We start from the raw sequence: 27,880 nt of genomic DNA, 5'->3' as shown, positions 1-27,880 counted from the left end.
CAGATATGAGCTCACTTCAGTTTGCAGTTTCAAGCCCTCTAAATGTAATTTTTATTTCATTTGGTATATAACAGTGGTGACATTGTTCAGCGGAAGTATGTCTTTCAGGGATCAGTTACTGCCAAGATTCCCATTATCAATAGTCAGTGACAGTGATTTACTGTAGGGAGTGAGGTAGTTCAGTGAAGCCTTTCAAGTACCACACATAAGAGCTCGAAGGGCAATTAGCACGTAACATTGATATTGTTGCCTGAGTTGCATGTGCTTGAAAGCACCATGCTTATTAATATGACACATGGCACATGCTATTGTAGTACTGTTGTGCAGGGCTGAGGGTGTTAGATTCAAGTCTGTAGTTCGTGCTACCCACGCGTTTTTCCCTGGCAATATTGTGTAGAATACACTTTTATGTTATTGCACTCACCATTAACTTGGCTTGGACTATTCTGCAAATTTAGAATTCATGGACTGAAAGAAGTTTACTTACATTTCTGGGGGGTTGTTTACTGTAGAGATGAATTTAGCATTATAAAACTCTTTACAGTCTCTTTTTTTACACTGTAATATATTCCTTCCCAAGCTTTTTACCCTCGTGTTCTACCCGAGGGTTTCTTGCATTTTTACTATGTAACCGTAATATCTCTTTCAGTTCCCTCACAACTTTTTTCAGTTTGTGTTCTAATTTGAGGAAGAATGTCCTAAATCAGATATACAGTCTATTTGCCTACTCCTTACCACGATGATTATACTAGAATAGCTTATATTTGTCCACGAAAAATGTTTTCTTGCTTGACTGATGAGTAAGAATTTTTGTTAGAATATTTTCATAGCCCGAACAGGTGATTTGATAAAAGCACTGTGGAAAGCAGGAGACAGCTTTTGTGTCTTGCCTGCGAAGCCCCTGTGTTGCCATTGTCCTTGTTCTTCATGCTCTGCTTCTGGGAACTGTCAAGTTCTTGACTCTCTATGCTTCTGGAACAAGATGAAATGCATGTTGTTTGCAGACCATATATGCATGCCAGTTTAAATTTACAAGCACTGTTATTAGCCTTTTTCAGAACTTGTATTGGATCCTTTTATATATTTTAAAATATTTCATAAGACCTAGTGTAGTGTTTTCACTATGTTACTCTTACAGTAGTCGGTGAATTAAATTAACAAAATAATTAATGATGTTGAAAAAAATAAAATATAGGAAGATAATTCTTTTGACCCTAACATAATTTATGTTACTGTTTATGCTTTTCTGATTTTTTTCTTGTTTTTATATTCCTAGAAAATACGTAATTAGAGTTTTAAAGCAATAGGAAATGATTACCGTAAGTAAGAAGCAAAATATAATTGGAAAGTCACTGTAGTAGAATTCAAGTGATTCTTCAAGAAACTACTTAGGAAGCTGCATCTCTTTCTATGGCTATGATATTGCAGCACAGTGCAGTTTTCCTTCCCAGTTTAAATGAACACAGGATAAAGGCAGAATATTTATTATGTTCGTAAAAGGACATCAGCTTCATCACATGAATATGGTGTCCTTTCTGCTGTGTCATAGTGCTTTATTTGTGCTCTGGTCATCATGTTCAATAATGACATAGTGGAATAATTTCTTTGTGTAATTGAATACAAAATTTATAACATTATGTACGAAAGTTACCTTTATCCTCAAAGCTACCTATGAAGAACATTCAAGCAGTGTTTGAAAATGTAGTTATTTAACTTACAAAGGTGTTAGTTCTGTTGCCAGGGCTATTGTTCACCTGTCTTCATGACTTCTAACAGTCATTTCTGCCTGAAATGTGCAAATGCATCCGGAGTGATTTTCAGCGACATTTAAAAGCACACATGAGCATATACAAAGACACTACTATCAGTAGTAGTCTTTGTATATGCTCATCACACAAAATATACATTTTAAAATTAAACATAAAAACATTCATAACTAATATTGATCCCCATTATATAGCTATTTTAAATATGGGAGTTTAGACTGTGAATGTGGTCACAGAGATTTTCCTAAAATTTTATTCTGACTCCCCAATTTATATTCAAAATAGGGTGTGTTGCATTTTTGGCCTTAATCAACAACTGATGTGTACACTGAGGTGTTCTTACAATAAAGATGCAGATGTGCAGAAAGATCAGTAGTCCCACTGAGTGTCAGGATATTTTTTTTCTTCACAGCTGTTCCAGTCTTGGGACACATCTTTTCAGGATTCAAATCTTTTCACTACCAACCTCTCTGAAGAGTGCAAGTCTGCCCACAGCATATGAAGTTGTTACATCAGTTCCCAGTGCCAGTGTAGCTGCTTTTTGCTGCTTCTAACTGTAAACTGGAAGTAATGCATTTATCTTAATCCCTTTATCTCATCATCTCATCAGTGGAATTCCTCTTTAATTGTTTCTAATAGGGCAAGATCCCTCCAGGCAGACACCAAGGATGTTTCAGGTATCAATCCACTGTTCATATAAACCAGAAAAAAACGTGTCTGATCTGGAGAGAGCCCTTTCGGTTAAGAGAACAGACCACAACAGAAGCTGCCCCTTGTCCTTTGCAGAAAGCAGTCAATTCCATCCATGTTGTCATTAAAAGTAGAGACAGACACGTACAGCATCAAGATGAGTTTTGGAAGTTTCTGCAGTTTTGCATGCCCTCCAATACCTTTATGATTATAAATTACAACAGTGAAGTTTTATTACATCCAGCAAAGCTTTGGTGGCAGGCTATAGCACTTACCAAGCTCCTAAAAACAAACACAAGCTTATCTAGAATCAAACTCATTTAGAGTCAGGTGCTCTGGTAGTTGCAGGAGCTGGTGGAACAGGCAACCATCAAGAATAAAACCAGAAATAAACTATCAGACGACTTATGTGGAGCAATGAACTACCCTTCAAACACAATGTATGTCGAGTTAAATTTTAGAACTGCCTAATAAAATACGGCAAGACATTATTTGATAAATTGTCATCAGTTCTGGAATTTTGTGAGTGCTTTTGTTGAAATGTAAGGAAGAAGTTGCATGTTCTGTTTCCTAGGGATAGTGAGTAACTGAAGCATTGCTGTAGGCAGTTCTGTGCCTGCCACTGCCTGTTGCCGGGCAGCTTTCTTCCTGAGAAACCAGACACCTCAAGCCATATGCCTGCTCATTGGTTGTCATTTTCCTTCTACATGTACCACCATTCCAGTGCCAATTACCTCTTTTCAGCCCTCCTACTGCACACACTGATTTTTCACTTCATACTCCCTGCTTTCCAAGCCTATCCGACCTCTGTACTGTTGGCTAGAGCTGCAAGTCTGTGTCCCTGCACAATATGTCACCAGTCTTGCACCCACCAGAGCAAGCGCAGGAGCTGCTGCCTCGCACAGGAGCAAATTACCGCGTTCAGCTAATCTGCAGTAACTTGCTCCTGTGAGAGGTAGCGGCTCCTGGCTCCTCCCTGCACCTTTGTTTCTTTGCATGCTCCTTTCTGGAAACATCCTTCCATAATCTGCACAAGAGCACTAGGATCCAGGTAGCCTAGAGGGAAACAACTGGTTTGTGTACGAACCACTCAGAAGTTAATGTGTTCATCTCTAGTTTGGGTGGCCCTGTGTGGTAACCTGAGTGGATTTTCAAGGCAGCTTTTGAGTGTGAAGGGGTGGGCATTTGGGGTACAGATCAAGCTGTAGTGGTGTCTTCCGGGTACACCTCCCAACAAGATACGGAGAAACTCTTCGACACCTGCTTTTCTGCTTTCACAAAATACTACATAATGGCCAAAGCATTGATGGGTTGGTGAGTAGTGCCTGAATTTTTGTCAGTATTACCTTGAAATCGCAAAATGGTTTGGGTTGGAAGGGACCTTAAAGATCAAGTTCCAAACCTCTGCCATAGGCAGGGACACTGTCCACTAGACATAGCCAGGTGGCTCAAAACCCTTTCCAGCCTAGTCTTCCAGGGATAGGCATCCATAGCTTCTCTGAGCAACCTGTTCCAGTGTCCCACCACCCTCACAGGAAAGAATTTCTTCCTAATACCTAAATCTAAACCTAGCTTGTTTCAGTTTAAAGCCATTCCTCCATGTCCTATCACTACAGGCCCTTATAAAAAGTTCCTCTACAGCTCTGTTATACCCCCTTTAGGTAGTGAAAGGGTAAGTCACCTTCGTTTTAACATGTATTAGTAAGTTAGCAGGAACAGACTGTGTGTGGAGAAGAGGAAATGATCAGGCTCCTTCGAAATGTGCTGCCCTCATAAAGTCCGTAGCCAAGGGTCACTCTGCTTCCCATGGCCAAAGGCGATAGCAAGGAGGCAATGGTACTGGGAATGTCCCAGCCCCCAGACAAGGTCAGCTATGCTCAGGGAGGATGAACTCTGTGGTAAATCAGTTTCCTCTGCTCCCATTCTCTAATCCTTTGGTCTTCTCCAGCTCAGAGCTCTACCGCAATGCTTTTTTTTCAACCCAGAAGGTTGCTTTTTCACTCCTTTATATCTTTCTCATCCCTTGTGTTCTACATCCCCTGCTCTCCCACAGTGCCTTACTCCAAGTTTCCTTTTACCCAAGTTCTTAGTCCTGTCCTGTGTTTACATGCATTAACCATCGTCATGTCACTTTTTTCACCACGCATTTTTGGATCACCAGGCCTGACCATGCCTACTCCTATGGTTAACTTCCCCCACAAACAGCAGTGCCTGGCTCTTGCAGCTTGGATTTTGAAAACATTGTGTACGTTTATATCCTGGAAAAGACCAAATCTAGGGGAATTTAGTGATAACTATCTATCTATAACTATATATCCATCATTTTCTTGGTACTGGAAGGGCCTTTAAAATCTTGATATTATATTGTCAAAACTCTGAAATGGTTTGTCCTGACACTTTTTGTGTTTTTATGTAGTTCGCACTGAAATATAACTGTGCAGCCCTAGCATGCACATTGAGCTAGAGGTCTGCTCACTTGAGTGTGTAGGAGAGGAGAGCATAGAGTCATGTTATATATGGACAGTATGTCTTAAAGAACTACTGTTTCTTGGAGTCATGTTTCTTTCCTTTGATGTACAGAAAAATATGGGAATTATATTAATAATGTATTGAATGGAAGAGACTACAAATAAAATACGTGACAGTCAGTAAGCTAGGCAACTTTATATATTGTTATGTATTCTTAAATAAAAATAAATGTGTCTAAGTGCCATTAAGCATTCCTATTTTTGATGATTGTTTCTTATAGTTTTGAGGTAATTATTTGAAGTGAAATTCAAAGGTGATAATTGTGCTGTGAAACTGTCATCACTGTTTCATAGCCTGCTATTGATTTTGGCCAATTACAAGTCATGTCCAACTTTTATCAGGGTTTGGTGTTGAGTACTGCTGATGGTGTTTTAAGAGCAGAATTGTGCAATTGTTAAACTAATAAATAGAAGACTGACATTTAAAAGAAAACATTGGCATATAAGTCCTTATAACCAAACCTGCTTACCATTGGCAAGTCTTTAAAGGCAAAGGGTAATTAGCTGAGAGTATTAGGAGAGAATATCAATTTAGATACACTGAAGTTTATACTAGAAGTTAATTTTAAGCACTTGAAGTACACCCTGGTGTTGGGATACAGATCTCCAAAACCAGCTATGTATAGTTTGAACTTTCTGACTAGAGAGAGGTACATCTAAGTGGTCATTTAGAGGTCAGTTGTGCTGAGTTTCTGTGGGTGAAATGGAATTTGGCATATACTCCTCTGTCTTGCCCCTCTCTTCAATGGCACATGGCTTTTTGGTACTGCCACTGGTGGCTGCTGAGGAGATGGTAACAGTCTTTCAGTAGTTTGGCTTATTCAGAGCCTCAGTGGTGACTCTTGTCACAGCCTGCCTACCTCTCCAGGCTCTTCTGTGTGAGCTCAGTCTCTGAAATATAGAGATTATGTTCATAAGAAAGATCTGGACTAAAAGAGTTTAGACTAGTGATGAGATTGGGTATTTTTTTAATTGCTCAGACCATTTAGGGGCCTAACCCTGGGTATTTCAGAACATCAAATTATGATCCTATTAGGGTACTCATTTTAACCTTCTTGAGTTCTTAAATGGAAACTGAGTACATGTTGGTGATACAATTTTGAACTACAGAACTCAAGAGGAATGTGTAAACTAGAAAAATATAAAACGCAACCTCTTATTTAAGGAAGGGAGAGCTACAAATAACTGTTCCCTAAAAATTTTCCTAACATTGCATTAACATTGCTTTTGGAAGTGCCATGTGAATACAAATAAAAAGATGTAAGTAAAATGCTTTTTGGCAGAGGCAGTGAAAGATGAATAAATAGTAATCAGCTTGTACTATGTCAATATCAATCTTATTTAGGAAGCCAAGTCTTGCAGTTCATTTGGAGCGTACATCAGTGATAGCAACTTAAACTGTGTAGACAACTGGCAGTCTTCTGGAAAGGCCAGTCTTAAGGTTCCCCGGATGTTTGTTACTTCTAACTAAACCAATTCTAGAGACTTAGATTTTTAATGGTCCAACATTTTTATCCATGTTGAAGAAAATGTAAAGAATAGTTTTTCCCACGTGGGAATAATCACACTGAATGTCTTCTCTTTTTTAAGGTCCCCTACTAGAAATATAGCTAGTGGATTATTTTGTTTTTCTTTTCTGTCTTATAATAATTATGTGCAGTTCTTATGAAGAATACTTTGTTGCTTTAAAGTGCCTCTCTGAAATATGATGACCTATCTCGAATCCTTTTTGCAGTCTCTTTAAACCTTCTTTGCTAATTACTTCCCATATGCTTCTTTCCATTTAGGAAACAGTTAAATATTTTCTGATTTTGCTTTATAGCTCCAGGAGAAAGTTTGATCAATATGCTGGATTTTCCAGTTCCAGACACCTGAGTTCTGAATAAATTTGACTTATTGTGACTGAAAATGCACTCAGTATGCTTATCCTGACATATATAGTGCTGAACCATTGCAAAACAGTACAAGTCTTCCCGATGGAGTCTGGCAGACTGATAGGGAAAGGGAGGAATCCTTTTTCCTGTCTGTACTGTGGATGATGTGGTCTGATCCTTATTATTCTTTCCTTCTTTTGGGTGTTTCTGTCAGTGCACTGGAAATTTTTATATCCCATATCTAATTATGGAAGGGTTTTTGAAGAGTGATAGTTCAACACCTCTTCTTACTTAACTGTTTTATATGTGTGAATGTTTTGACTTTGTAATTTTGCTGAGTTCCACCAATTCCCACTGTTAGTGAACCAGTTTAAACTCATACATATCATATTGTTGTCAGAACTGGGAATAATCAAGATCATACTAAGATGTGTATGTTCTATGGGGTCAAAATTATTTACTGCCATCTGAGTTTCTGTTTTCTTTTGTTTATGAAAACAGGCCTGGCAATGGTGAGAAATGAGTTGAAAATGACAGGTGGCTTAGTTATAAAAAATGTATTTAACTCATTATGAATTATAGGTGTGTATATATATATTTATATATGCTCAATAATGTAAGAAAGAGACACCTCAGTGTCATTGCTTAAGCTGAATGATGCCTTCATTCGTGCTTAGTTGTGGCTATTTAATTTAATTCATATGTGAGGCCTTATTGCTAAAGGGAATGAGATTGAAAGAAAATTGAAAGAAAATATGAAATTGCAAACACTTAATGAAAACTTGGAGCTACTGAAGAATATGATGGGTTTTCAGTGTCCCTTTTAATCAAAACAGAAACTCTTTCTAGGGTTTGTAGTCAAAAAAGTTCTCATTATTAAGAAAAACCTGTATTTCAGTGCAATGCTTATGAGGCTCTAAACTGAAGAGAATGATTGCCTGGACTTTGCTTAGCAAGAGGAACATTGTAATTATCCAGTCAGAGCAGCTCAGTGCTCTCCTGCCCTTTTTGCTGGCCGGTGATGTTCTTGTCAGCCTGTTCGTAACAGCAGTGCCCTAATGTTCCTCTGGAATTTGGAGCTTGTGTACTGATAGCATTGACTTGCACAGTGTCTGCAGAAATCGAACTCTTTTCCAGAAGTATGAACAGTCATTTGAGACAACTTACCCACTGTCTCTCTGGATCTTGGTGGTGTACGTGGCAACTTTATTAAGACTTGAACAGAACAGCAAGCACAAGCTCTATCTGGGGCTCTTTTTATTTAGCAAACCATTAGACAATATTACAGAGACTCTCTGTTCTTTCTCTACTTGTAGTGATGTCATTTTTTTATTACTGTGCATGCTTTTATGTGCCCTAATCTGTTTTAACTCTTGGGCTTGCTGCTCTGAGTGTATGTGTTTACTATTCTTTTCTCTTGCTGTTTCTTTGTCTCTATTGGTCTCTAATAAATAGAAAAGGCACATACCTGCCATTCTTCCACGTTACTGAGTGACATCCATCACAAAGAAGCCTGTGAAATGATTTTGTTGAAGAGCTGCTTGCAACATAAACACGAATTACTGGTGTGCATCCATCTTCAATGCACATCTTTCCTTTTTTATAGTAGTCCAAACAGAATTGTGTAATCAGATTTGCAAGGGTAGCTCTTGTTGTTGTGGTGAAGATTGTTACCCTGCCAGGGTTTGGTAACAATTACTGCAGATGCAGAAAAAACTTATGCATGTAAAGTGATATCTTAAAAGATTTTTTTCATTTTTTTAGGCTACTCACCCAGAATGTTGGTCTTCTTTATGTTGGAAACTTTGACAGACCTTTTGCACAAATTAAGGTACGATTAATAAACTGTGGGGAAGGGGGCTATTTCAATTATTTCACTTCTGTATGATTTAGAGAACTTCAAGAATTCGAGTTACCAATATGACTTCATACCATGAATCTGGGTTTGCTTTTGGTTTAATCTGTGCACTTAACTTGTCAAAGAAGTTTAGTTTTTCCAATAATTTTTTGATTAATTTTGACTCTGGTTTAATTACCAGAAGGTTTTCTTGTCAGAGACATTTCAAAGCAAAGCCACTTTTGAAGCCCTGTAGTTCTTTAAGTGATCCTTGACAGGGAAGACTCTGCAGTAAAAAGCACAGATTGTTTTCCCAGTATTATTAGATTTATTATGAAAGACTCATACAATTGTTGGAAAATATCTTGTGTTTTATGACTTACTGTTTCTTTTTCTTCAGTGGAACTGTAATAGTTTCATGTTTCTAATTGCCAGTTGCTAATTAGTTATTGTCTTGTCACTTGCAAACAAAAATGTTTTATGAGGATATATGGACTGATTCTGATGAGTATCATTGGTATTTTCATTAGAACAAAGAGAGGGAGGCATTAGCATGTCAGCCATTACACTGCGATGTGGAAATGTGGTGTCTGTTTTAGAATGCTGAAGTGTTCCCATGTCCTAGATGATACCTGTAATTTTTACATATTCTGCACTCTTAGCTTCATTGTTTGCTCCATCGTGTCCATATGCTTGTGCTTCAGAATTTTAAACGCCTTGTTTTTGTTTTACATCAAAATGAAACAATTTCTAGAACTCAGATGTATTCTTTTCCCATCCCTAATTATGTTGCTAAACAGTATTCCCAACTGTATCTAGCAAATATTTTTTATACCTTAAACCTTGGTACTGTATTAAAATTACTTTAAAATAAGAAATGCATGCTTTTCATCTTCCTATTTCCCTTTCTCTCATCTCCCTAGTTCCTACACGTGTATTATTCAGTTTGGCTGGTAACCAAACAATTAAAATGTTACTTGCCTGAAACATCTTGCCAGAAGTTTCTTAAAAAATAACCTTGTATACTTTTGTTGATAACTCTTCAGACTAGTGCTTCTTTAAAAGCTTTATTAAAGTTCTTTAACTGTTTTCCCATTCTAAATGAGGCTCTGTTTCTACCTGCTCCATCCACATATAAGTATAATAAGTAGAAATATGGGAGGTTTTCTCCATGGCTGGGAAGAGTTTAAGTCCACTGGGTGGAAGTGAGAGAGAAGAGGTGAATGCCCCACTTGCTTTCAGCCACTTGCAGTCAGCAGTGGTACTCCTCCTAATACTTGGGGCCAGGGAGGGCCCTTCTGCTCACAGGCCAGCTGCACAGAGATGCTGTACAGGATCCAACTGCAGGACTGAGTGGCAGATCACTAGCAAATGCTTTGGGAAAGAGGGCAGTAACAGGATAAATACAAAGCATGCAGACAGCTTCCTGCAATTTGCGTGCAGGGCCTTCTCTGCTGGAAGTGGTATCTGCGTTCCTTTTGCTTAATAGACTCAGTTGTACTTCCTTCCCTTTCACTAAATTTTTCACTAAATTTTCAATGTACAAAGCCATAGCATCATTGTGAGTTAAGGTATTATTTTATTTCTTTTAAATCTATTGCCAAATTATTCTTTTTGGTTCAACCTAGGCCTTATGTCAAAAGAAATGGTAAGCAGTCATTCTCTATTCCTGATTTTTATCTTCCTCTCCACATTACCCCATCTTGCATCCTCCAAACCACAGAAACCTAATCTATTTAATTGCTCCCGGAATCCAACCTGTATCTCCAATCAATACCCTCTTTTTTTGTTCTACATACCATTATGTATTTCTATTGTTGCCTTTTTTAGGGTAGAGGATGGCATAGTGTTGAAGATACGGGCACAGTAGTGTTTTCTGTTGTGTCTGCAGTTCTTTATATATGGCACAATGCTTGGTAAATACCTGACATACAGTTAATTTGAGTAAGTTAATACTAGACTTTTTGGTAATACATCACTGGTGTAGTCTTATCCTAAATTAGACCATAGAGTTGTGTTTGCCATAGAATAGGTAAAGTGGATAATCAAATTTCAGTTGCTGCCTTCAAAAAACAAAGCCTATTTTCCACTTAATTACTGTATTGATATGTTTGAATAAGGTACTTCCACAAGCTGTATTCTATGAAATGTAACTTATTTTTGGAGCTACAGGCATATATATGGGTGTATGTTTGCACACTGTTGCTTTGCTTTGCTTCTATTGCTAAAGGCAGTGTTGAAGTGGTGAGCTGATAGGTGTGGCTTGTTACTACCTTCAACTGGGAAATGGCATGTAGTTAACACAGACTAAAAGCTTTTGAAATTGAGGCTCCTCTCTGATTGCTTGAGATTCTAGAGGGATGTTTGCTGCATGGCAGCAGGAGGAACTAGTATAGAGTGATGGGGTCACAACTTCATAGAGATTTTCAGCACCACAAAAAAAGGAAAAGGGAGTGATAATTCACATTGAGTTGGTCCTGCAAAAAGAAGTTTATGTACTCTGGAGATACACAATGATATTTCATAACTGTTGACACAGGTTTCTTTCATTCTTCCCCCAGCACTTCTTCAGGTGTTTAATATGCATTTGCTAATGATCCCATCAGTTAAAAGACCAGTGAGCTACATATAGTCCTGGAATATATATAAGGCAGAGTCTTTATAACCTTTTAGTTCAAATATGCTTTTACACACTGTGTGATAGATTGGTCTCTCTCTTTATATAAATTACCCACTCATGTTCATTTGCAAGTGTTACGTATTCTATTAAGATATAGCATTTTTTTGCCAAATGTATGCATTAAGGAATGCCCCAAACCACTACAGTCCTCTGCCAGTGTAGATTTATTACTCAAAGTGGACCATTATTAGGCAGCAGTACTTCCAGTGCATTTTAGTGCACTTTCAGTTGGACAAGTAGGAATGTTACCAGGTCTTTGAAATATTCATAATAAACATATAAACTGCCATGCTATTACTCATAAATTCATGTTTCAATTTATGTGCATTTACAAAACTGCAAAAAGAAAATCTCCTTATCAAAGTATCCCTTCCCAAAAGCAAACAAGTTTGATTTTCCAAAACTGTGCAAGAAGTAATTGCACCAATGTCTTTGATGATGAAAAACTGTAGACGGCAATTCTGGGAAAAGAGTTTGAAATACTAACATCTCTTCTAGGATGATTTTTCTATGTCTTTCTTTCTTATATCAATAATTCATTAATATATATTAATATTTATAGTGTTTCTGAGACATAGCTGAACTGATAAGATTAACTGAAATTACCTGATCTTCCTCCTTAACTTGCTTTCAGTGGTTGTGCTTGATAGGTATTTGATATCTGTACTTCATTATGCAAGAGAAATGTGAATCATTTACTCCTGGAGCTTTTGAATCCTGCATCTGGTAGCAGATGGATACAAGAAATGGGAAGAAAGTTCCTGGCTAGAGGCTAGTTCCCTGCCTGGAACTTAACTTTTCTAATAATGTGCTAGTTCGTAGGTATTGCAGGATTTTGTATGTTGCTGCTTTGAACAGAGTTTATGATAGAACTTTGAAGTTTTTGCACAGTGTTTGTGATTGCTCTTGTTCTAGTGTAATATTTAGTGAGTTTCAGGAAGTTCAGTGACTTATATAAACGATGGATGTTTCAGTTAACTTCCGAGAATCTTAATTAATTATTTGAAAATTCTGCTGTGGTAGTGGTTTCTCATTTTTTTTCCAGGGGATTGTTCTTAAAGGTTATATTGAAGGAATCAATTCAATAGAGGGTAGTTACTTTTAATAGTTTAATTTGTTTCTAAATAAAATTATTCTAAATTATTGTTTAATTCTAATGTACATTCAAAGTTGTTGTAGAACAGTTTCACCATAAATGTTTGCTTTCAGTATCTTTTCCCATTTAAGCTGTGTTCATAGTAGTAACAGTAGTAGTTACTGTCATACACTGCTGCTTTCTTTCAAAAAACTCTGTAGCAATGCAATGATTTGCAGCTTTCTTTGGATCTTAAGTGGCTGTATTTATTAAGTATCTCTTGGAAATTTGATGAAATGAAAAAGGTTTGTGTAAGTGATAATCTTGATCGAGGAGATAAAGTATTGTCATCAGCTGAAATTAGCTGGCAAGCTTTCTTGTATCTTTTTTCCCTAAATATTGTTAGTATTTTTTTTGCTAACAATGAACCTATTAAAGCAAAAACTTTATCATAGAAATGTTGTGTTTATTAGAAGTAACTAAAACCATTGTCCCAGCATACATAATAATTGCCCAATGGAAGGGTATGTTACTGGGCTTTTTTGACATGTTGTTTTTAAACTTGAGATTTGATCAGTGTAGATTACAATGAAAACTTAGCTACATTATATGCAATAATTATATCTATAAAGAAAATCATAATGCTTAATCAATTTATTAGGATTGTCAGTTTTTGCAGTTTAGTTCCTAGTAGCTTCTGGGGTTAGGGGAAGCGGTTCAGTACACTGTGTTCTCCATTATTAATAAGTAATGAAGCTTCTGGCAGTCTTTACTATGAGCTAATGACTAGTTTCATTTTTTGGCCTTCTTAGCACATTAAATTACCATTTAAATAAAGATTAATTACTACGATTTTATTTTTAGTATTTTAAGAGTAGTTATTAAAAGTTTCATAGTAACTACTACTTTGTTCAAAATAGAATTGTTCGATTTAATAGAATATGAGGACAGTTACATTGAAAAGAATATTATGAAAATAATGTGTTGTTAGTATTTTGGTTTTATGATAGGATCCCAGTGGAAAGATTCTGAGTTTTAAGTTTGCTTCTGGGAAATTTGCTGCTGGAGTTACAGCAGTCTTGCTGTCAAGGACTAGCAAGGAATCAAGATCTCTGCTCTGACCTGCACCTCAATAGCCCAAATCTGTGATTTTATTAAACTTGAGAACAGTGTTGGTGATTGCTGAGACAGCTAAGTTGACCACCTACACTCTGGGAATGTTGTTTGGTACTCAGCTGTTATTTGTCCAGCTGCCTCATTTTCCCTCGGCAAATACACTTTTAAGTTAAAACATGATAAAGCATAGTAAAGTTCTGCCAGAGAGAGGCCTTGCAGCAGGTAATCACCCTAAAATAATTTCTTTGATCATATCACATCAAAACCTGTAGACTCTCCAGATACAAATACATCCACCGTTACTTTAAGATCTGCAAGCAACTTCTCAGCACCCCAGAGAATTTACTGTAATGTTCCCAAGAGCTGAAACCTCATGAACATAGCTCCCTTACCTTTGTCCAAACACACAGGCTGAACTGATGTCTGGGAACCAGGTCAGACATCACTCATTACTCCTTCAGCAATGTCAAACATCTGTGGTTGATTACTGAAATGATTTGCCACAATTTACCAAACAATCCTTTCCTGAAGAGGGAACAGGAATGAATTTATGATCTTGCTGCTCTTAAGAGCTTATTTTTTAAGGTAGGATAAGCTGCTGATTTCTCAACTGAAGCCGACATGTTTTTCTTCCCTGGGTGATAATGACTTCTGTTACCAATTAGCGATCCCAAAGCTTGGGATACCCTTGTTTAGGGTACAGCTCTTCAGACCACTCCAAATTTAGGGGGAGAATTAGTCCAACTTTCACCACACAGTCACTTTCTGTCCAACCGGAGTTCCACAGTAGCAGTGTGGTCTGTACAGTCTTTTAGCAAAAAATGTTCAAAAGTTTTCCCTTTCTGCCTCTTGACAGCCACTAAGACTATGTTGGTGTCTTAATCATTTGGTGCTTTGCTTACTGGACTTTCATACATTATCACAGAGGTTTTTGTGTTCACTTCCGGAGCAAACAGTAGAGCAAAAGAATTTCTCATTTATCATGGTCAAGTCATAACCTGAATTTTGGTTTTGTTGCCTATCTCACCTTCTTACTGTCTTGTGCTGTTACTGTGTTTTCTGTGATGTGAAAGGCCGTAGAATATGACAGGGAAATCATGTCTTCAGCTTGAAGATGGTACAGCCCTGGAATCTCTGAAGTGAGATTTTCCTGAGAAAACAGAAATACAGATTTATCTGTAAGTGGTTCTGGTTGTTCACACTGAAGACAAGTAATTTCAAACTGAAAGAGACATCACTGGGTTGAACAGGGACCTGTCAAATTAAACACAAATAGTTGTAACCTTCTTGATTAGCTTACCAAGATAGTGTCAGAGAAGGATCGTTTCATCTTCTCATTAGCAGAGTTAACTTGAACAGTGAGGGGAATGAAAACAGGAGAAGATGATTTTTTACCTTTTAGGAAGGTAATGATAGGATAATAAATGGGTTATGCTGGACCGAAATAATTTCATTCTGAAAGGTGCAGAATGCTTTGAGATCTACAGATCTGGATCTGACTTCCACTAGGAACAAATACCTTGACAGTGTTGAGAAGGAATGTGATAATTATATGATTTGATGATTGTGAAAGAAGAAGATAAATCCAGGTAATCTGAGTCCCTACATTTCATTGAACACGGTCGCTCTAAATTAAAACACACAGAATGAGGATAAAGCTATATAATCTACCTCTTCTGAAGTTCAAACTGCATCTTTAGGGTAAAGTAATCAACATTAATTATATGTACTTATTGTTAACAGTCTTCCAAGAGAACTGGTGGGTGGCTCTTACGTTTTATAGAGTTTTGTGGGATGTTAGAGCAGGATGTCCATATCCTCTTGCTACTTGTAGAAGCTGTACTGGGCACCACTGGAATTGCTAGTATTGGGCTGTTGAGAAACTGCATAAGGAAGTCCTTCTCTTTGTTTTTGTTATTCTCTCTTTTGTGGTAGCCACTTATATGTGTGTGTCGTGCAGAAATCAACACATGGAAACAGTTTTAGCACCAAAACTTTAAAAAGTAGGGCTGATTAAGAGATAATCTTTCGAAGTAAATTTCTCAGTGTAGTGGGAATTCAGGCTTTTTTCGTAGTGTTTATTGGTACAAGATGACAATATACAGTCTTCTCATGGGAAGTCATACAATGCTGAGATAATGCCTTCTGTAGCCTGCACCTGTCCTTTTCCACTCTTTCCTTTCTTCTGCACTGATACTACATCATTCCACAGTACTGAGTCAAATTCAGCATCTTTTTTTTTATCTTCAGGATTCTCTGAGATACATGAAAAGTTATCTGGCATAGGGTTACGGACTGTGTTTGCCTTTGGCAGGAACGCTGAAAGGTTTTACGTTAAAGTTAATAATTCTCAGCAGCGAGAGGGTTTTCAGGAGGACACTCTAGGACTCGAAGTGAACCTGATGGAACCTAGAGCGCTTAGACGTCTTGGAATCTTCTATCCCAAGCTCAAGGTGCCTTTCTTTGTGTCCTAAATAATAATCTGAACATATTCAATAACTGAATTCTGAATTCATGAGAGCAGTAACAGAATCTCTGGGAGGTTCTGCCCTACCCACACGGTTGATATCTTGTAAAGAAGGTGCGGGAGGTGCTAGGGAGAATTTATTGCACAAACTGCAAGTTAGAAAATGTAAGGTGCTAGCAAAAAATCACCAACTGCTCATTCCTAAATTACATGTTTGTTAAAGGTATCAAATTTAGCTCAGTTTGAAAAGAAAGGCACTTTTGAACCATTACTTTGAGAATTAATTAGGAAAGAAAAAAAGCATATGGCTTAATTCTTTATCCCTTAACTTCTTCGTTACCTTTCTCTACATCTTGACATTGTTTGTTGCAGCTTTTCTCTATCATAATTGCTACTCTTAAGGGCAAGGGGTCCTGACTGCCTGTGTGTTTCTATAGACCTTGGAATATTAGAGCTCTTAGTCCTGCCTGGGAATGTTAGTCACCAATAATAGAAATAAATAGTAATATATTATATATGTTCATTTATATTACAGTAAAAGCCAGCATAGAGTGGACATATTTATTCTCTGTAGACATATTAAGGGGCAAAAATAAAATACTTTAAAAAAAATCTAGCCTTAGGAACTGGTGATGTAAACAGAAAGAGAATAACTACAAAATCTGCATTAGCACTGCAAAAACTGAAGCAGTGATTCTGTATGCTGTCACAATTGCTGCCCCTAAGAACAAAATGTTAATGAGCTATAATTTATACAGTGACTCTCTTCTGATGGATCGGGCTCCATTTTGGTTTTTGTCATGATTATAGCTATGAATTCAGTTTAAAAAATGGTTCTCAATGGTTCTCTGTAAAGCATGCAGTATTCCATTGAAGTCCACAGAATTACAAATATTACCTCTGCAATTTTCTCATGTTGTTGCCAAAAAGATAGAATAATTGGTCCTTGGTTTTGGACTATGATTTTTGTTGGGTTTTTGGGATTTTTTGGGTGTGGGGGGGACAGATTTTGTTATTTCAGCTCCTAGTAGTTTTTTTTTTTTGAAAATCAATCCAAGTTTGTTTATGGCAAGCATAGGGTAAACAAAGCCTTCTGGAAAGGTTAAAATAATAGCTAATTGTTTGTAGATCTTAACTTATTGGGGTTTTTTTGTTGTTTTCTATTTACCTCTATGTTAACTGTGCAGAGAAAAAAAAGTCTTCGTGCTTTTCATGAGTATTGTCAAAATGAACAGATTGCAGTTTTTTCAAGCCTTCCTTTTCCTGGGCTTACAAATGCTTCTTAGCAATACAAAATCAGTGTGATCATGCTTCATTTCTCAAAAAGCTTAGAAAAACAAGTGCTGACAAAGGAATCTCGAGAAGTTCAGGAGGAGCAAATTCAGGGTTGTGCATCATGGGCAGAGTGAGCTGGAGTCTTGAGTGACTGCACAGCAGCTCTGCAGAGCAGCACCTGAAGGTCCCAGTGGCCATAAGTTGAGCCGAGCCAGCCATGTGCCCTGGCACTGGGAAAGGTCAACCACACCTTGGGTTGTCTTAGCCAGGGCATTGCCAGCAGGTCGAGGAAGGTCCCTGTTCTCTGCTCAAGCATTTCTGAGAGACATCTGGGGTAACTGTGCTCAGTTCTGGGCTCCCTGGGGCAGGAGAAGCCACCCCTCTGGAGTGACCCCTGTGGAGGTCATGGCGAAGGGAAGAGCATGTGGCCTGTGTGGAGAGGTTAAAGGAATTGGGTTTGTTTAGAAGAGAAGGGTAGAGAGGTTGCAGAAAAAAAGAGAGCCAGACGCTTCTCAGAGATGCCTGGGGAAGGACAAGCAGGAAAATTCCAGTTGGATATCAGAAAAGTTTTGCATGGAGATTGGTTTGGCACAGCAGCAGGTTTCCTGAGAACACTGTAAAAACTCTGTCTGTAGAGATTTTCAAAGTTTAACTGGAAGAGACCCTGAGCAACCTGCCTCATCTTTGAAGTTAACCAGCCTGGAGCAGGAGGCTGAACTGGGTGTTGGCTGGGTGCCCCTTTTGACCTGAATTTTTCAGGTTCTGTGACATTTTGGAGTATAAGCAGTCACCGCTGTGAAACTTAACTAGTTCATAAGGATATAAAAAATTCGTTGTGTTTATTTGGAAATTTTACAGCTGGATGTTTCTGAACCTCTGCTGTTACTGATGGAATAGAGCTTAATTTCAGTCTGTATGAACATACAGTATTCCTGTCAGTTTTTCCTTCTTATCTTTTCCGATGGCTTTGACCACAACTTGCATTATACAAGGCTGTCAGTACTTCCGTTCTTAGTAACTTGGGATTTTTCTTAAATGTTTACCTTGAAAGCATCTGTTTTTTCTCATAATACAAAAAATATTAAAAGATGCATCTTTTTTCCATGAAGAGGTAGAATTGCATTATATTCCAGAGATCCTATGGTCCTCTTTCAAAGAACATGCTGTGTTTTCTTCACTGAAATGTTTATTTAGGAGAAGAAAGATGGGTGTTTCACTTTGAAGTCATTCTGCAGCTGTTTTCCCGTAATGACACAGTATGGATTTTTTAATGGAGTATGCGGTATATGTTGAAAATAAAGCATCTCTGGCTTAATCTAAAAATTTGTGAGTCTAACTGAAGCTGAGAGAAGCTGGTGTTCTCAGGAATGTCTCTTAAACTCAAGAGGTTTATAGATTGATCAGAGTCATATAACTAATTTTAAAAGAAATATAGCAAAGAAGAAAGGAAATTGGAAGTGGCAGAAGTGGCTAGATTAGTAGCAAAGCTCAGGAGTAACAGGCTGAAAGAAGAGCAGCCTGTGAGTAGCTGTTGGATATAAACGAGCCAAGAGACTTTGTAAGTGTGTGAAATGGGGTATAACTGTTGTGCATTAATAAGGGAAGAGGGTGTGTAACAGCATACAGCACAGGATCCCCGAGGAAACAACACTTGCATATATGCTGGGAATTCACAGTCGTGCTATCTAACATTCATACCTTCCCTTTCCCTGCAGTCTTGTCTGTGGCCCCTGATCCAGCAGCAACACTGACTCTTAGGAAAAGCCTCCAAAATTAATCTCTGACACCATTAGTATTTTTTTCTTCAGTTCTTTTGGTTGGCGAACTTTTGTCATGCTACCCACAAGATTAAGCCAAAAAGCACGTTTTTATCACATTACAGATGTTTGATTTGGAGTTTCCGGTTTCCTTTCATTTGATAGATAATGAGATTTGAAACCACTAGTAGCTAATGTATATGCCATGAGACTTTAGTTTTCATTATTTTCTTTTTATTTTTGTCTTAGCATTTCTTCTTCTTGAATTCATTTGCTTTCTTACCTTATTGGTAATTTTCCAAGTATTTACTGTTGACCCCCTACAGATACCATTCTGAGAGGCACAGTCATACAGAAAACTGGATTTTCAAAGCGATAAGCAAATTGTGCTTATGGTAGCTTTCCTATGCCCATGGAGACATACTGTGATAAATGTGAGCATTAGAACATGCAGATTATGTCTCATTATAATAACACATTAATAGACCGTTTATTTTCCATTTTGAAAAGATGGCAAAACAAAAGGCTTAAGCTCTGTTTCTGAACCATAAAGTTATTGCTCACTACCAACTAGAAATTGCTGAGAAAGATCTTGGAAATGAAAGGTTTGTTTTAGCAATAGATGAGCATAGATATTGCAGATATTTCTCATCTGCTTTGCGTTGAGCCTTCATACTTGTCACAGTGGAATAACTGATCAGGTCATTGTAAAACTGCCAGATTGCTCATGCTGTAGTGCAAGTGGTGCTTTGCTATTGTCCTCGTCCTCTTTGTCACATTGTGCTTTCACAAGCTTCAGTGTTTGAGAGTGTTCTGCCACCCATACATGGGTGATTTGGGGCTGGCACCATCTTTTGTTTTTCTTTCTTATGTTTTACAAAAATCATCTGGCAGTGAGAATGATTTGTCCATGATGATTTTAAGCTCTTGAACATGGTAATTTGTTCCTGCAGCTGTTCTTCTGTTACAACTGCATTGTCAAACCTGGTTTGGATGTGCCTCTGCACATAGAGAGTGTAATTTGTTCTGAATAATTGAGGATACCTTGATGACAACAGCTGTTTATGGGGCCAGCTCCTATGCTTGACTGAGTGGCAGTAGGGACTGTTTTTTTTCTTTGATGTAGACATCCCCGCGCTTAGTTTCCATAAATGTGATTGCATTTGCATTTTCTTTTGACTATAATATAATACTTAGACAGTATGGTAGTGTGCTCAAGTTTCTTGGAGTTTTAGGCAATTTAGGAAACTTCTTGTAGATAATTGTTTTCTCAGAGAAAGTAGTGTCCTAAATTTGTGTATCTTTATTGTTTCCTTCAGAAAATACTCATTTCATGACATGTTTGTGATCATAATTGTTCTTTATTAATCTGTTCTGATTTTTGAAATAAATTCTTCATCTTTTCTTTCTCTTTTAGAGGCTTTTGTTGGTAGTGGAGGCAAGTGAAATAAAGGCAGTAGCATGATAACAGTCAGAGAAAGAAAAAATAAAAAAATAGATTCTAAGTAAAATTATAAAAATCAGACCCTATTAGAAATTAATTCTAATTGAAACGGACAACAAATGATATTTTAGGCATTTTTTTACCATTTCTTAGTTGTTTATTGTTTTAAAGAATGAGAACATCAGCCAAGATCAGGCATGAGGGGGGAAAAGAAAGCAAATTGTTACTGTACACAGTTTATAGGCAGAGAGTATCTAAATTTATTAAGCTTTTTAGAGGTGAATTATTTTGAATCTGAACTGAACAAATGAGGTTGAACTTGATAAATGAGCTTGAACTTGTAGTACCTTTGCGAAATGCAGATGATAATGTCTTTAGAATAAATTACTCATGAATAAATCAAGATGTTGAAGTTGCAAAGGGTGAGAGATGGTATAATAGGGAAATTCTTTGACTAGGAAATTGTTTCTGAGACCTTTCTTTATAGTATATATAAAATGAATAGTGAATATAATGAATGAGAAATATTTTAAATGTCAGATACTGATAAGATTGGAGAAAAAACAGTTGATGGCAAAAATTATCGTATTGAGAGGTAGTGTGCTGGTTTAGGGCTAATAAAAGGCAAATGCTGATTAAATTTAGATAAATGAAGAAGAATAGGGTTGCAAACAATAACACAGAAAGTAGAAGAAATATCAAATGAGATAATTATGCAGGATATCAGCTTTGAAAGGAAAAGGGGTTGTAGATAATATCCTGTCTAATTAGAATACGTATAAGGAAGGTTACATGATCTAATTTCAGCCACTGTGGACCCCACAGGCTCCTTGTATAGGTGGTAGAAAACAGTTGAATCCAAGGGTGAGTCAGGGATCCTCTAAGAGAAGTGGCTGATGGTTGCCTCACTGAATCTTTCAAATTGCTTTCTAGAGGTGCCAGTCTCTCTCTGTGCATTGCATACAGAACCTAGCTCCCAAATTTTAAGTAAGTAATACAATGGTGCAAATACTCATCTTGCCTTTCTCTCTGGACTTTTCTAAGTATGAGATTAAAGGCTGGAGTAAAACCACGTTCTTATTGTACTGCTGTTTTAACTGCAAGTGAGCGTTTCCAGTATAGTATTCCCCACAGACAAGTCCTGTAGCTTAATTGTTACTTCAGCTACTGGTAATTGATTTTCAGATATCCATTTTTTCTACTATTTCTATCCTAAAATAAAAGTCTTCAAAACCAGATAAGTCCTGCAAGCTTAGGGTCTGTTAGAGCTCTGATGAGAAAGTTGGTGGCTCTTGGAGAAGGTTAGCAAATGAGTAGGAAGATGTAACTTAACTAGATTTTATGCCCATGAAAGACTGGCCTGTAGGCAAAAAGATGAGATTTCATTCTATTAAAAGTAGAAGGATGCTGATCTCCTACCCAAGGAAATGATAAATAGCACCTGTACAATTAAAAAAAAATATATAATATTTGATATCTACAAAGCAGTAATCCTAGGGGAAAATGAAGCTGTACATACACAGTACAGCTTACAAATCAGGTAAGAATATTTCTTTTTGAATTCTTAATTTGTTTCTCTATTTGTATAATTTACAGTAAAATATTTAAATGATTTCATCACATTTGTTTTCACAATTCTCATTGCAAGGGTCACATATACCTTTCTTTGGCAGTTTTCCAGAATGATTATAGTATTGGTAAAGTTTCGCATTTGAGAGAGAAATAGATATTAAAACTTGATTGGCTAATAGTGATGCAGTATCTTGTTATGTAATAGTCAACAAAACCATTATTTATTTACTTTTTGCTTGAGAATAGTAAAACCACTGTGGTTTTGTCTTTCTAGTATGAAGCGAGAATAAAAGTGAAGAACAGAACTCAGTGGTGCTATTATAATTCAGCAGATTGAAGTTTTCAAAATGCCACTTCTGCTTCTCTCCAAATGAAAAAAAGGTTGATTGTAGAGACAATAGCATGTTATATCTGTGGGAAAAATAGTTTAGAAATATTTGAAAAGATCAGACATGTGGCAGCATTGTTAAAACCATTGTGCAGAGACTTTTTTTTTATTGCTGAGAACTGTAGATGTTTTCATTTACTGGGAAGGGAACTATAAATATGCACTTTTGTTTTTATGTTACTAACTTCAGTGAGTTACTGTTCAATTGGTATACAGAAAAATTTCTGCCAGTGAGTTTACAACCGAATGCTATAATGAAATGTCACTTCTTTTTAAAAAGTGTTACTTTCCCTTGGTTAGCTGAAGTACTAAATCCATTTCAGTAAATGAATCTATTGATTTTAGCTTAATGTGTTGTAATAAAAAATATTTGAGCATGTTCTCAGTGGTAGATTCATGAGATGCTGTGCTGGATTCTGTACCAGCAATGATGAGAGATTTTTGTCTGTTTTTCATGCGTGAAGTAGTTAAGTCAGCATTGTTTCAGAACAGAATTAATGACTTGGGGTCTGCTGAAAGACAGATGTCTCACTTAACCATGCAGAACTCTTCCATGGACTCTCACTGGATCAGCCAAGACCCTGACAGTGCTTTAAGTGGGAAGGAGTGAGACTAGCCAAACAGAGCTCTTGAACCTCTTGACCCAGCCCAGGGCTCGGGGCAGTCTTGCAGAGGTGGTTAATTCTGACTGTGGTACTCACTGCCCCGAGGAGCTGCCCATTGCCTGTGTGTTACTGCTGCACCACACAAGAAATAAAATGCCCCATTAGTGTCGTACATTAACCTACCCAGGTGTAATTTAACAGTGATACACACAAGTGCAACCCAGCTTCTGCTTCATTTCATTAGTGGGTCATGGTTAGCCATGCTTGATTGCATGGTGGTTGTTGCAGGAGCAGATGAACTATGTGTTGTAGCATTTCTTTTAAACCTTTATGGGGTGTAGGGAAGGGGCTGGTCTATAATAGAAGCAATGTAAAGGAATATGCAAAAGCAGGATTAGAGACAAGAATGTTTTGTTCTTTTAGAAAATAATGTGAGGTACAATTACTGCCTTTTACTACATCATTACATTCTCTTTCCACCTGTTACACCTTGGATACCATTAATGCATAGAAAGGGGTTTCAGAATAATTTAACTTCAGTAGAAGGAAAGCAGAGGATGTCTCTGATGAATTTACAAGGATGTTTATAAATCAATGAGTCAGGTTTTGGATTTACAATACTAAAGTTAATGCTAATGCAAACACTAAAGCAAACAGACCCTGAATTACTTAATTACTAGCTTGTTAATATTTCATTCAGAACTTTAAGGAAAAATCTGTACTAGCTAATTACTAATTAGTAATTAGTGCTAGTAGTTATAGCAGGAAACTACAAACCATGGCTTTCTGTTTCAGTTCATGAATTTCCCCACTGTGTGCACTCTTGCCTGACAAATCAACTCCCTTTTACCTTGGACTTCTCAGCTGCAGAATTAGGTACATACAACTGTTTTATCTAAAGCATGCTAATGAAATGAGTTTGACATTACAAGTTACTTATACACATTACAGGTGTATAAGAATACACTTTGACTTTATTAGACAACACATTTACAGAGTTGCCATTGCTGTTACCTCGTTGTTCTTTCCCTTTTCTTATCTATATTCTTCTAGGGAAGAGCCTTTAAGGATTTTTTTTTTCCTGGATGGAATTGTTAGTGTCACTGGCTGTCTCTGGAATGGGGTTATGATATTACTTGAAATGCTATTACATCATGTGAAAAGCAAAACAAATGTTTTTAGCTGTACTTGTTAGGGAATCAAAGCTGTTTTGGTCCTGGGCCTTAGGTAGGTAGGGGAGGACAGCAGCTCAAACGCAAGTGTAGCACTTGAGCAGAGCACTCAAATTAGGCTCAGAATTCTGGGGAATTTAAGAATTGGCCCATGCAGAGGTTTTTGCAGGGCACAGCTTTATGACAAGGGTTTTCTTGGAGATGTCACATGTTAAGAAAACTCAAGAGACTTCTCTTGGCTTTGCTTGCCTTACCTTTTGCAGACTAAGTGGGTGAAGTAATTTTGTGAAATAAGAATGAAGGCTAAATGTTGTTGCTCACTTACTTTGTTATTGATCCCTCATATAATAACAAAGTGTGTGGACAAAGCCATGAAAAGTATGCTCATATACAGTGGGCTTTCCCAGATTTCCTATCTTTCAGGGCTTTGGCAAGACCAGCTGTAAAACCATTAATTATTTCTTGTTAGCAGCACTCACCATTCAAAGTTGCAATCCCTTTTAGCTGACAGTAAAAGAAAAACTCAGATATAGTCCTTATTCATTTGTCTGGAAACACTTTGTCTGCCCAAACAGACCAAGAAGTTTATAGGTTTCTCAGACCACATCTCGCAAAATCCATTATATCTTCTGAAGCCAGTTGTGACTCTTGCAAGTCCATGAATATTGTCCATTCCTCTGCCTCATGATTACTGCAGTCTGTGTTGCCCCACCCCACATCCATTACCGTGGTGTCCTGGGAAATCTGGCTTCCTAGCTCTGCAGGCTCATTAATAACAAGGCATGGAAAGGAAGGAGGAGCTTGCAATGAAAGGTAAAGCAGTAAGAATCCCTCTATAGCCTCATTTATTGACAAATTTGTGCCACTGATAGATTAGCCCTTGGTTACCTTTCTTTCAGCAGACTGACCTCATCATCTGGAGGCACCGTAAAACCATTTGCAGTTACTGAGCCACGATTGACTTCTCTTGTTGAGCCCCTTACATTCTGTAGCCCCACAACGATCAAGACCTGTGTGCTTGATTTTATAGGTCAGATTATACTTCACGTCTTAATTGCTTTTGAAGAAAAAGGAAAAAGCTTTCTGTGTCTTAAGCCTCAAAGCCAGTTAGGCTTTGAAGTTTAAAGGAAACCATTCAAGAAAGGGGAGGGAGTTCATGCCAGCTCAGTGCTATAAAGGCAGTTGAGAAGTGGGTTAGGGCAGTTGACTTGCACTACAGCACTTCCTTTGATCAAAGCTAATGTTTGAAAGTCTGCGTTAAGTCAGCAGCTATTAATCTTTTTGTTGTGGTGTATTATCAGTAATGGGAAAAAAAGATTATTTTCTTTCTAATTGAAATCTTAGAAGGATGAAAAATCCCTAACATGACTTTTGCAGCTTTTTTCCGAATGCATCTTTGCTTTATTTTTTTGATGTCATAGCACTGCTGAGATGATTGTTGTTGTTGTTGTTGTTGTTATTGTTTTTGGCTCCTCTTGGCTTTGTGTTTTATATTATTGCAGTATTTCATCAGGGCATTTATCAGCTTCCTCATTCAAATGGTTCTAACAGTCACCTAAAACTCATTCTGTTAAAACTCATTATCTACAAAAATGAAGGCTGAATCTGCAGGGTTGTGAAGTCCAACCTCAGCAATCAAATGTAAGAATGCCCCCTCAAAATGGCAGGGTTTTAAAAGTCATTGTAGTTGGACCTTTTTTGCCATGTGTTACAAAAATAAAAGTTTGTGCTTTTTTATTGTCGTAGTTTAAATCCATCCAGCAGCCAAGCCCCATATAGCCACTCATTCACTCCCCCAGCAGCAGAACCTGGGAGAGAAGCGGACAGATAAAGGTAGAAGACTCACGAGCTGAGATAGAGACAGTTCCAAAGCAAAAGCCAGGCACACAAGCAAAGCAAGGAATGAATTCAGTGCTTCCTCCGGGCAGGCGGGTGTTCAGCCATCTCCAGGAGAGCAGGGCCCCATCATGTGGAATGGTGACTTGGGAAGACAAACACCATCACTCCAAACATCTTCCCCCTTCCTCCTTCTTTCCCCGCTTTATATGCTGAGCATGATCCCATTTGGTCTGGAATGTCCCTATGGTCAGTTGAGGTCACCTATCCCAGCTGTGTCTCCTCCCAAGCATCCCCAGCCCCCTCCCCAGCGTGGCAGCACAAAAATCAGAAAAGGCCTTGGCTCTGTGTAAGCCCTGCTCAGCAATAACAAAAACATCTCTGTATCATCAACCCTGTGTTCAGCACAAATCCAAACCACAGCCCCCTACCAGCCACTGTGAAGAAAATTAATTCTACTCCAGCTAAAACCAGCACAAATACATAATACAAATACAAAACCTGAAAATGTCATTTAAAAATAAGATGTTATTCTGCTGTAAGAGACTTCTGTGATTTCAAGATCTGACATTCTTCTAAAAAAACTAATACACATACCTGTAATACCTGTAATACAGCTGCAGTGAGCAAGACTGAGCTCTCCTCTCTAGCTCAACCCTTTGGTTCTTAGGAGACTTGGCTGATGACAAACCATTCAGTCCAGTGGAATAGATGGGGATCAAAAGAATTTCTATTTCCTACAAGTCCTGTAAACCTCTCTGTGTTCTAGTGTCAGATTTATACGTAACTAGGAATTGCCTCTGACATTTATGAAGAAAAAAAAGTTACTCTTTTCCGTAAGTACGTTCTAGGCAAAAACCAAAACATGTTAAATATAGGAGATTAAAAGCAAGTTTGCTTATTTCTGGTCTTAGTTTATCTGCACATTCTCTCTGTACAGTCTCAATGTTTTCAAGTATTAATAGGATTTCTAGATGATGAAAACATATATAAATTTATAATCTTGCTCCCTACCCCCATTTTTCTAATAATGCTTGCATAGCATGTTTAATAATTTACATATCACTTAGATACCAGTATTTGATAAAGTCAGTATGCCAAATTCAGCCTCCAATGATGTATTCCTTTGCTTGCCTACTATAGTGCAAAATACAAAGTAAAATTTTGATTATATCTTTCTTAATGTTGTTTTTCAGTAATGTTCTGAGGCAAAGAAATTTGAACCATGGGGGAAGCAGATCTGCTAAGAAACCAATTTTGGCTTTGTTAGGCAGTGAAGTAGACATATGAATATATTACATATGATTATCATAAAATTATGGCCTGGAAATGGAACAGTCATGCTGCTGCATTTTAGACAGTACATTTATAATAAGCTGTAATAAGGTAACCACTTTGAATGGATATAAGAAGAGGCACTACTTGTGATCACAAATGTATGTTCAGTTCATGCTTTTGAAGCTCAATTTAACACAGTGAACAAATTTCTGTATAGTGTTGACACAGTTGTTCTCGGTGGTGAATTTTGATTTGTGGGGAAAGAACTTTTAAGTATATCAAAGTGGTTGTTTGGGATCTAAATGGAAGAAAAGAATATGATTTTTCATGGCTGTAGTTTGAAAGCTGTGTGTTGTGAGTAAAAGTGAGTTTAAAAGACTCACTTGCAATTACTTGATACTTTGGATTCTAGTTTAAATTTCTTTTGGTGTATTCTGATATGATTTGGCATCTTTCTGAAAGAGTATAAAAGCACCGTTTCTAAGAACATTTCAGAAGCCAGATAAGTAATAACTAGAAG

General features: G+C 37.4%; 1 protein-coding gene across 3 annotated transcripts in view; it reads left to right on the top strand.

Annotated features, from left to right (window-relative positions):
- Positions 1-27,880, top strand: part of LOC121673295 (mRNA-capping enzyme) — a 172,197-nt gene that overhangs the window by 129,749 nt on the left and 14,568 nt on the right. Inside the window, exon 14 of one of the 3 annotated variants that reach the window (XM_042046488.1) lies at positions 8,623-8,689. The exons of the other annotated variants lie outside the window; for them this stretch is intronic. Within the exon in view, the coding sequence (XP_041902422.1) occupies positions 8,623-8,689 (67 nt within the window). The remainder of the gene's footprint in view (positions 1-8,622; positions 8,690-27,880) is intronic. 3 annotated transcript variants of the gene reach the window in all.

Source organism: Corvus kubaryi, unplaced genomic scaffold, assembly GCF_017639235.1.
Source record: "Corvus kubaryi isolate FWS band 111438036 unplaced genomic scaffold, C.kubaryi_AGA036_p1.0 65329, whole genome shotgun sequence".
Classification (NCBI taxonomy): domain Eukaryota; kingdom Metazoa; phylum Chordata; class Aves; order Passeriformes; family Corvidae; genus Corvus; species Corvus kubaryi.
This window is presented reverse-complemented; position numbering and strand designations above follow the sequence as displayed.